At 37.4% G+C, this 11,762-nt stretch overlaps 1 protein-coding gene across 1 annotated transcript; it reads left to right on the forward strand.

Moving 5' to 3' along the window:
• The first annotated feature begins 3,656 nt into the window (after positions 1-3,656).
• Positions 3,657-8,970, forward strand: LOC113337031 (ABC transporter A family member 11-like). The gene is made up of 17 exons (XM_026582723.1): positions 3,657-4,203; positions 4,296-4,527; positions 4,600-4,780; positions 4,839-4,845; positions 5,287-5,568; positions 5,672-5,767; positions 5,854-6,036; positions 6,167-6,314; positions 6,401-6,597; positions 6,687-6,804; positions 7,055-7,131; positions 7,233-7,322; positions 7,431-7,574; positions 7,663-7,971; positions 8,064-8,144; positions 8,232-8,408; positions 8,573-8,970. Exons 1-17 carry the CDS (start codon positions 3,751-3,753, stop codon positions 8,852-8,854), a joined length of 3,057 nt encoding a protein of 1,018 aa, XP_026438508.1. The 5' UTR covers positions 3,657-3,750; the 3' UTR covers positions 8,855-8,970.
• Positions 8,971-11,762: the final 2,792 nt, after the last annotated feature.

Genomic DNA, 11,762 nt, shown 5'->3' on the forward strand with positions numbered 1-11,762 from the left:
GGTCTTTTAGAACATTACCATATTCACTGCAAGTCACAAGGATACATTACAGCACAGGGTAGGAAATCTGGTGACGAACCCACAGGTTACGTTTTCCTCAGGTATGATTCTTTTTAATACCTTCGTGTATGTAAGTGTTCCGTTTATGATGGACGCATTTCTTCTTTCGTTCAACCATGGTCGCATTTGAGAATTATTCCATATGCCCATTTTCACCAATTAAAGTTAGAAAATCTTGTTAGATGTTTTCTATTAAAGGTTAAAGATGAGTTTGACCAAAAAAAACTATGCTTTTTTGTTTTACCATATATCCAACAGAAGCTCCCTCTCTAAATTTGTAACTTCTCCCATACATTGTCATTTTTATGTCGCCCTCAAAGGTGTCAATTGTTTGTCTAGAGATTGTTAGCTCTCTCGTTTGGATCATTATTATGTCCTTTAGACATTGTAAAGTTGTGTTCATCTTCTGCTTTGATGCTTTTGTGTGTGCGGGTATGTGCTTAGTGTAGTTGCACGAAATCCTACAACCACAACCTTAATGAAATCTATATAAGAACTCAAGTAATCATCATAAAATTCATAAGCACATTCATTGGATCTTTAATTTGGATACAAAATAACAAGAAAACTCTAACTTGGAGAACAAACAATCTTTCTCTCTCCTAAATTCCTTTTCTAAACTCTCCAAAAAGATCCCCCAATACAAGGTCGCTCGGTCCCTTATATAGGGATTTACATAGTGGATGACAGCTAATAAATCACTTATTTTCGGATTTGTCGTGCGTCACTGACGCACGCTCACATTGACTCTTTTCACACGTGCTCTATAATATCGCATGGTTCTTCAGACTTTTCTCGTGACTAAGCTGACGTCATCTGTTGTGTCATTCTGGATGTATTGTATGCGGTTGTCTTCGCTCAATCCTGATGGTCGTTATTTCGCATGTCTAATAGGTGTGCGGTATTTTACTCCTACATCTTTCCTCTTCACATATTGTTCTTTTGACAAAGGGAGCGATATGAAAAATTCCAATTTACTTGGCCGCACCCGTTCACCTTTTCGTATTCGTTCCTGCCGACATATTTCCTTAATTTAAACATGTCAACTTACGCGTTTCTTTTCATCCACTCGTTATCTGACACTTCTCTTGTAACCGCTTCTTCCTATCCGTTGATTTTCAATCATCGCATTAATGGGGTTAATATCTTGGGAATTGTGAGTAAATATTTTATTTATCGGTCTTCTTCTTTCTTCTTTCTTTTTACCCTTTATTCCCCCTCTCTACAACTATTTTTCTTCTACTGCTATTTTTCTGATTTCGTTGTTATTTTTCTGATTCAACCTTAAAATTAAGCACAATCTTACCCTTTTATCCTTATCTCTTCATCTTCGTGCTTTACTTCTCGTATTCTGATCATTACCCTGATTTTGATCTATTTGATCATCTTTGAATAACGTATCTTCATCATCCCTCATTCCCATACTAAAAAATTCCTCCTACTGGTTGTAAAAACAACAAATAATTATATAGGATTCAAGAGGAGCTCAAAAATAAGGGTTTTGCATTATCTGTTCCTCCCAATTCGAAATCCAGTTCTACTCTTAACCCTAGATGGTTCTTGCTTGATCACTGAATGACCAAAAGATCATCATTTCAGTTGGGAAAATCCTCGCCGGTCTTCCCATTCCTCTTTAAATCCTCAGATACCTTTATTATGTAGGATCCTTTCTGATGCGGGATTCTCGCGCGCAATCTATCAACTGAGCGGTGATTGCATCAGAATTATGGTAGAGTACGCTCGTCTTGCGGCTGGATTAGAATCCCTCTACCTCAAAAAGGCTAGGAAAGCTGAGTATGCATATTTAGAGATCAATCCTGAAAAGTATACGGTTGAGAATTTCTTCGCTCACTATGATATTGTCATCGTAAAGAATGAGTCATATCGTTGGGGCGTTCGTTTGCAAAGGAAGGAAGACATTGCAAAAGAGAACAGATTCATGCGAGATATTGATTTTCATGACAAAACCAACAATGCCACACGACATTCAAAGGATGATCACTGGAATGTCTTCCCCCTCATCCTAAAAGGACCTTATATTTCTTGTGTTGATGCCAACGGATCAATTAATCCTCTCCCTGAGGGTTTTTCTGCTTACAATCCTTGGGAATTCAAATGGATAGAGAGAGGGTTTGTGGTATGTTATTCATAACTTCGCTTGTTTACTTTTTCATATTCACCTTATTTTTTGCTCTGTTAATCTTTAATGAATTTCATATTGCCAAGTTGCAGAAGGATCTAAGGACATATGGGAGACAGAGCACGTTGGAAGCGCTACGTTCGATCAATGATGATGTAAGAAATACCTTATGTCATCTTTTAGAAATATTGTTGCCTCTGCTTCTTACCTTCGTCTATGTGTGAAGGTTGACGCTGGAGAAGTTGGTGATTCTAGCGAAGCTGTAGGTGTTAAAGATAAAGGTGTAGTTCGCACCAAGAAGACTACTTCTAAAACCTCTTCCAAGAATCCTTCAAAGAAGCGGAAATCACCTTCTCCCTCTTCTTCAAGTTCTCACTCTAGTGATGATGATGACAATCTTCTCGCTGAAGATCCCTTAATCAAATCTTCAATGGATCAATTGGTATCTTCTCAGATTCTATGTCAGGTGTCGGAGATGATTCCTTAATTCTCACATGTAATACCCTTGCGAAAATATTGGATGCGCCCACTTTGGATGACGATTCTCTTTGCGGAGCTGCCTCAGCTCTGAGTCCAAGTTTTCAATACTCACTTGGCTCTATGGTAATTTTTTATGCCTTCGCACCCTCTTTGATAATGTTTTTATATTGTATATCCTTATATTCATCTTTTATCTTCGCAGGTGGCCCGCTCGTCGTATGTAGTTTCTTCAGATTATCGGAGAAAACTTTGCAAGCTTGAGGCTGAAAATATCAAACTCAAGGCCCAGATTTCCACTCATGAGGATGATACGTCTGATCTCCGCAAGAAGAACAGTCAATTAGAAATTGGCGTTTCTTCTTATAAGAACCATATATCTGATATTCAGAGGAGAAACGATCGGTGCGTAATTTGATATTCCTTTTGTCAATCTGTTTATCCGTATATTTCGCTCCCCTTGTAATTATCTATTCTTGAAGAGATTTGCAGACTTACTAATGAGGCATCTTCTTTATTTCGCTCCTTTCATCATCGTGTTAATGATGATGTTCTCCTTGAGCATCTTAATGTTTCCCTAAAATCCTTTGCTGATGACAAAATAAAATCCCTTTCCTCTTTGAATACAATAGTAATGGTTATTGTTTCCTTTTCATAGGTAGAGAGAGGACCAAGTTTCTAGGGTTTTAGTTATATCGTTAGATGTCGAACGTCCATCAAAGAAGAAATATAAAGGAAATAGTCACAAAAATGGTAACCGACATAGTTTAGCAATATTCTATAATTAACACAATTCTTAGATGGCCCAAAGAAGTATTCTCATGTACAAAAATATTCTCACAGTTATAATTTTAGTAAACAAGTTTGTGGATAAAATTCATACATTTTGCTTGGTTTCTGATTTCTCACTAAATTTAGACTCTCTAAAACTGTGAATGTGCTTCTTTCTCCTATCTTTTGTTTTTTTTTTTATCTCAGCCTAATAATAATATATCATCTGAAATTCAACGGAAACTGAAATATATTGTTGGTTTCCCGGATCAAAATATACAGAAAATCCCAAGAGGGTTCTTATGGTTGAAGACGTACATATGGACAATGAAACTGATGCACTATGCATGGCAGATAATTCGTCTGAACCTACTACGGCTACCGCAACAATCCAGGTTTTGGTAGGAATACCTCTATTGATACAGCAGTTCGGAGCATTGTTCAAGAAAAACATAATATTGTCATTGAGGAATAAGAAAGCGTTTATCGGGCAACTTTTCTCACCGGTCGTCTTCATACTCTTGTTGGTAGGTGTTGAAAATGTTCTGAATTCTGGTTATATGTCTAACAGAACTATAGATGTCCGTGATCCGGAACCTCTAGTTATCCCACCAATTCCTCCATGTGAAACCAAGTTCTATGTCCAGCTTCCTTGTTACGATTTCGCGTGGAGCGGAAACGCAAGTCCCAGGATTCAATCAATTGTGGAGAAGATCATGTTGAATAATCCTGGTAGGCCTATTCCTTCGAACAAGGTAATTGAACATCATTTATGTTCTTGGTTGTCATTGCAATTAAAAAGACAGCACTCGAGTTTTAACTTTTTTCGGTATGTTGGAATCGGCAGGTGAAATCATTTAAAACGAGTGATGATGTAAATGCTTGGCTTTACAGTGAACCTCTGCATTGTGCTGCGGCCTTTCACTTTGTTGAAAGAAGTGCTACTGTAATAAGCTATGGGATACAAACAAACGACTCAGAAACGATATTGCGAGGAGTAACTGAAGACCCTGTGTTTAAGTTTCAATTACCACTTCAAATTGCTGCTGACCGTGAAATTGCGAGGGTTCTTGCTATAAGTAACTCATCGATTCGTACATCTCCTTTGTTTTTATGACTCCTATTCTGATGTTTTGTCATTTATTTTGCAGCTCCGAAGTTAAATTGGAATGCGGAACTGAAGGAATTTGCACATCCTTCGACTGAATATGTATCTGCAATGGCCAGTGCAGGATGGGTTTTCCTTCTTGCGATAACAATGTTTCCTTTCATATCACAAATAGGTTCTTTGGTTGCAGAGAGAGAACTTAAACTCCGTCAGGTTTTGCGCTAGCATTTCTTTTACGTATTTTGGGTCGGGTTTAAGAAAGAAAATCAACTTGATGACAAGCGCATTGGTACTCTGTTGGAATATTTTCAACGCCGCTAACCAAAGGGGGGTCCTGGGGGGCATCGCCCCAGGCTGTGGTCGACCTGTTCGAAAATTTCGAATCCAAAAGACACCATTGATGTCTGTTGATGAAGGAACCTGACGTTTCGTGAATAGAAACCTGTTGGCGAATAAAAACCTATTCCCAACAGGTGCAAAACCCTTTATAAATAGCTTCTCCCAGTTTCGTTTAACATATAAGAAAAATCAATCTGTTTTCTCTGTTTCAAAAAGCATCATCAGAAATCAGAAATCTCTTTGTGTGTTCTTGATTGAATCAAGGGGTACAAACCTTGAATTCAGTTTTTGTTGCAGGGCTTTCATTGTATCCTGAAGGCAATATTTCACATACCTGTTGTAATCGCCAATTGTTATTGGGAGGGTAGAAATATTTGTCTAAAAGAAATTTATACAAGCCTTGAAAGTTTTGGAGTGCAACACTTTCTTCTCTGATTCATTCATCCTTTGTGAAACCCAATTTTTTCCAACATACTCCCTTTTACAGGCAATGTCAATAATGGGTCTTTATGAATCCGCGTACTGGTTATCATGGCTCGTATGGGACACTGTTATGATATGCATTGCATCACTTCTTACTATTATCGTAGGGCTTATATCCCGGTTCGACTTTTTCGTGCAAAATAGTTTTGTGGTTACGTTCTTGACTTTCTTCCTGTTTCAGCTCAGTATGGCAAGTATCTTAATTTCCTTCGATATTATGCATGGTTCACTTTCATTTTTTTTACGTATTTGCATGCATGCATGCATGGTTCTTATGCTACGTATGATGCTAGATTGGTTTCGCATTTGCGGTTTCGACTCTCCTTAGCAAGTCATCAGCAGCAAATACTGTGGGTTTCTTTGTATTTATCGTCGGTTCCTTAACCGGGGTAAGATCTGTCTCATGCTCCCCGTAGATGCACACAACGTTTTGGTGCTGTTAAAATGATAATGCATGGTGTTTGTGTTGATGTAGACGGCTCCTAGTGAGGTTGTGGATCAGTTTTCAAAAATATTCAGAATTTTATGGAATTTTTTCCCTCCTAATATTTTCGGTCAAGAGGTTACAAAGCTTAATACGGCATCAATGACTGGTAATGGGATTGCCTGGAGTGGTATAAATAAATGTCCACTTCCCGGGGTTCCGTGTTCCACAATGGTACGTATGTTCGCGCTAAACTACTAGAACATCCTTACTTATGCTATCTTTGCAATCTTGTTGGGGATCTCCTGGTATAAGACAACAGTATAAAGCCTGGACTCTCAACCCTGAACCATGATTTTGATAGGGGGTATCACTTAAATGGAACTTGGCAAACTTCATTGTATGGTTTCTGTTGGCACTCTACTTGGACAACGTTATCCCGAACTCATCTGGTGTAAGAAAATCAGTCATTTATTTCGTGAACCCGGGATACTGGACTGGAAGCAGTGCTGGTAATCCTTTGAGCTTTTTCCATCCCCGTCCGCGTTATCTAGTTATTATCATGCCCACTCAAATATTTCCTGTTCTTGTTTCCCAGGTGGTAGCACAAGTGACATTCCACTACTAGATGAAAAGAACTTGGATAAGGATGAAGATGTCCTCGAAGAGGAACGCACGGTGAGAGACCAACTGAAGGAAGATTACAAAATGAGTAACGATTCAAAAATTGCAGTTCAAATACGTGGTCTTGCAAAAGCATATCCTGGGAGAACTGGAACTTATCATGCCGTCAAGGTAACCAAATTAGCGTCCCGAGCTTGTGCACAAGATGAGTTGAATATATACATGTTGTTGCTTCAAGTATGTTGCATAATTGTTTTCAGGGTGTATGGATGAACTTTGAAAAGGATCAACTGTTTTGTCTTCTTGGACCTAATGGAGCTGGAAAAACTACAACAATAAACTGTTTGATCGGCAATATACCCGTGACGGGCGGAGATGGTAATGGCTTCTTTATCAGGATACTAGTTACATGGTTTTATATAAGCATGTGTTTTAACAGACCTGATCTATGTTGTGTGAGGGCTAGGCGAGCCCTAGGCGCCCATAAAAGAATAAAATATAAATAGTGTCTCACATTTTTGCGCCTTGGGCGTTTTATTAGCTAGGCACCCCTGCACGACGCCTAGGCGAGCGCCTAACTCCACTTTCACAACATAGGACCTGATTTGCCTTTGCTATCCATAAACAGCGTTGATATACGGAAATTCAGTTAGAAGCTCAATCGGCATGACAAATATTCGAAGAATCATAGGAGTCTGTCCCCAGGTTTGCATCTTGTATACGTTTCAGCTCAACAACATTATAAATTGTAGTCTGAAAACCAATGAATGACAATTGTTTGAAATTGTGTGTGCTTGTTTATATAGTTTGATATTCTTTGGCCGGACATATCATGTGAGGAACACCTTCGTCTCTTTGGAAGTATCAAGGGTCTACCCCCTTCTTTGCTCGATTCGGTACATTCTCTGTGATTCTGACAATCTGTAGTTTCTGTTTGCAATTTTTCCTTTTTAATAGAAGGGGCAGCTTGAGTTAAATTTATGCAATTGTTGCTGGCAATGCAGATTGTTAAGGAAGCACTAGAAAATGTAAAGCTTGCTGGTGCAGCAGGAGTAAGAGCCGGAAGCTGCAGTGGTGGGATGAAGCGTCGCCTCAGTGTTGCTGGTGCTCTTCTAGGGGACCCGAAATTGGTCATCTTGGATGAACCTGTAAGCATTTCTTTTACAGACATGCCTCCAATGGGTTTATGATTATATTTTTCATTTAAATCTGAAAATACTTTCCTGTGATGTACAGACCACAGGTATGGACCCAGTTACTCGTAGACATGTATGGGACGTAATAGAATACGCGAAGAAAGGCCGGGCGATTGTTCTGACAACTCACTCTATGGAGGAAGCTGACATATTAGGAGACCGCATAGCAATTGTTGCAAAGGGTAAACTCCGTTGCATTGGTACGTCAATACGGTTGAAATCACGGTTTGGGACTGGTTTAGTTGCTACGGTTAGTTTTGTGGAGAACACTTCGAGACGATTACCCGTGGATGGAGATGCAGTCACTGATGAACCTCATCATCTGGCTGTGAAGCAGTTCTTCAAGCATGTATGCCATCTATTCAGTGCTGATGTCTTTATTTATTGCAGCCAATTCCTGAAGTATAATATGCACTGACTTGCTGAAATTTGAATTTACAGCATTTGAATGTGGTACTTAAAGAGGAGAATAAGTCATTCCTGACTTTTGTTATTCCCCGCGATAAAGAGAAACTTTTATCGGTAAGCACGCGAATTCTCTCGCTTCCTTTTGATCGAAGAGAAATTTACTGTAAACCTTCTTTAGCTTGATGTGTGTTTGGGTGACAGGATTTTTTTGATAAGCTTGAAGACCAAAAGAATGAGTTTGGGATAGGAGATATCCAACTTGGGTTGACAACACTGGAAGAGGTCTTCTTGAATATTGCCAAAAAAGCCGAGTTTGAAAATGCTCCGAATGAAGGCAACTTGGTTACTCTGACACTAACATCCGGGAAAAAATTACGGGTGAGCTCCTTGTCTATCTTTCATTAGTTTATTACAAAGAATATATGATGCTGGCGAGTTTCGAATTCAGGTCATTTATCACGCTAATGAGTTTGGAACTCAGATCACTAATTATTTTGTTGATTATTAAAACGGAAACTTGATTAGTTGGTGATGTTTTGCAGATACCCAAGGGTGCGAATTACGTAGGAATTCCAAAGACAGAATCCGAAGAAAATCCACGGGGAGTGTTGGTTGAAGTAATCTGGGAGCAAGATGAAAATGGGTTTCTCAAAATGTCAGGTCATTCCAAAGAATATCCGGTACCGCCAAATGCTAAAATAGTTGCTTCAAATGCAAAACCGTCCGAAGCTCCACAGGTAGATCAACCAGAAGTAGGGGTCATATATGATCTTACGGATTCCGAAGCTTCAAATTTAAGGAGTCTAAGTAGGAAAATTTTGTAGTATATTGAAGCCTGTGAAGGCATCGTTTTATCATCAGTGTAAAATGTATTAACAATGAGATGATACGAAACCCAGTTTTAAATTGGCCTTAACTTTAAATTGGCCTTGTAACTAAACCTTTTGATGTGTCTAAATATACACTGTGATCCTAATTTTGCACTATACCCAAATGTCTTTTTTTTTTTTTTTTTTTTTTTTTGGTTACAAACGTCATCAAAATGCTTATCAGTGGGTGTAAACATAAATGTTAATTTTAAAATGTAAATGTAAGTTGTTTGTGAGGTTAGATAGGTAAATTTTCTAAAATAGAATTTAGAAGAGATTTTGTTTAATCCTTGCCTCCATCACTCTTTTTTTTTTACTCCTTCGATAAAAATCATAAAAAAAAATAAAATAAATGTACAGGAAGCTATGACATTCTAGCTAGCCACAATGGCCACCTAAAAAGACACAACCTATTTAAAACGATAATAAACCTTTCCAGGCCATTCAACAGACGGAATGAAGTCTGACATACCCTCATAAAACTTATAAATATCCTCAGCCAATAAACATGTTTGTTTGACCAAGGTGTCTGCTGAGAAATTAGCTTCTTTATAGTTGTGAACATAATTGATATCTATAAAAAACCTTCGCTAACTTCCACTTCTGAACCAGCTACCACGGCAACTCTGCATTCTAAAAAAGCTTGGATGCAACTCATAGAATCTGATTGAATGCAAATATTCCTAACATTCCACGTCTCGGCTAGCATTAAACTATAAATAATAGCACACAATTCTAAATAATAATTGGTTTGCCAGCTAAGGCCAACACAAAGAGCACCAAGTAGGTTTAGAGCTCCGACAAAGATTCCAACTTAGTGGAAGAGGTCCTTAAGGTTAATATGAATAATATTATTGACCTATATTGAACTGTCGATTGTAAAAAAAGTCGATTTCCCAAAAATGAATTGATAATGAATTACATTCTAATATTAAAATTTGGATACTTGACATATTTTTGACCTACAACGAACTGAAGACTTGAAAAATCTCATTCCTCACCTTGGTAAATGTTTGTTTCCTTCCAAGCTAAATTTTGTGTTGGTTATACAATTATTGACTTTTGACTTGGCATAAATTCTTAAGAATGTGATCAGGGAGTCGATTTAAATTTGCAAGTTTAGATTTTGGACTTATGTGAAATTTGACGAACAAAATCGAGTTTACGAAAATGAATCGATAAAAAAACAAGATTGACATTATATAGATTGAACACTCATATGAAGATTATAATTTTGACCTACAAGATCAATATAATTCCTAATTTAGTGCATAAAATCGGTAGATTTCGAGTTCCCATCAATTTCTGTGAAACAAAATTTGAATGTGTTAGACTATGATACAAACTTTTATCACGGGGACACGAATCTAATTCTGTTAATGTATTAAATTTACCCCGGAACGTAAGTGCACAAAATCAGAATATTTGGAGTCATTAATCAATTTATGAGAAACAAATCTGATTTTGTTATAAACATTGGATATTTCGTTTAAAAGCAATACAAAACTGGTGTCACGAGGACAACGTTATCAAATTATTTGTCTAAACCAAATAATAGGTTTCGGATAACAAAGTCAATCTAATTTCTATTAGGAAATCCATTTTCAAAACAAGATTGAGGAAATAGAACTAAGTGCACAAAATCGAAAGATTTCAAGACACTAATCAATTTCTGAGACGCAAATCTGATTTTGTTATAAACTTCGGATATTTCGTTTGATAACAATACAAAACTTGTGTCACGACAATGTTATGGTTAGCATTTAGAAATCCAGTATAGAGTTTGACTAGTCGAAATTATGAAGTAGACAATTTGATTTTGTATGTAAATATAATTAGAAACAACATTGGCAAACATGCTTAATGGTGCAAAAGTGATGACAGAGATAACACTAATTGATTGACAAGATATAGTGAACCAGGCGTGATTCGAACACGCATCTTCCGACGTGGGGTCAGACGTGCTACCATTGCACCACAAGTTCGGCATATATTCTGTAAGTGGGTTTCAACATTTCTAAGGATTTTAAATAAAGTTATTCAACATTTCTAAGGATTTCAACACACACTGTTATTCCAAACTGATATTAAGACCAATTATTCTAAATTCAATAGGCTAACATTGTAGTTCATTCGGTGCGCAAATTTCTAGTAATCCTACGACTTAGGCAACCATTAGAAAATTTAAGTTGAATATCACATTTATGAAACTAATCAGTCAAGATAGACATTACTCAGTACCTTGTTTGCAACCTGTATTTGAGGCTCTCTGCACTCAGATGCATAATACATTTGATGAGAGATGGATTCTGGGCTTCAATAATAACATCCATTGTGAGCATCATCTTCTGCCTCTTCCATCCAATTAACAAATGAGTTCCAAAGCTTTCTCAAATCTTTGTCTGCAACAACAGAAACCTAATCAATGCCTACGAAGTGGCTAAGGATGCAAGCAGTTTAAGCAAAGCTTGTGAGCTGTACATGCATATCCAGATACAAACACTTAAAACAAACCTTACTAGTTTTATAACAAGTGATATCTCAACTGCTCACCGTCCTAGTCACAGAGGTTTCGAACAATTTCAGGGAATAACTTCATCAGCTTGGCATACATAAATTTGTTTCAAAATTTATCATTCATTTCACAAAACCATGTATCATTCATTCGAAGTACAAACTTTGTCTTTTCTGGTTTAGCATCTCATTTCCGACTACAACCAATTTGATCCAGTTGCACCTAAAACCCATAAGATGTCAAAATAAAACTGTGTCCAAATTACGCCAATTGGCATGGACTTACAATCATCATTACCAACAGCTTTATCTTTCCTATAATTTCCTGCAAATAAACAATGACATCTCT

Source organism: Papaver somniferum, unplaced genomic scaffold, assembly GCF_003573695.1.
Source record: "Papaver somniferum cultivar HN1 unplaced genomic scaffold, ASM357369v1 unplaced-scaffold_158, whole genome shotgun sequence".
Taxonomy (NCBI): Eukaryota; Viridiplantae; Streptophyta; class Magnoliopsida; order Ranunculales; family Papaveraceae; genus Papaver; species Papaver somniferum.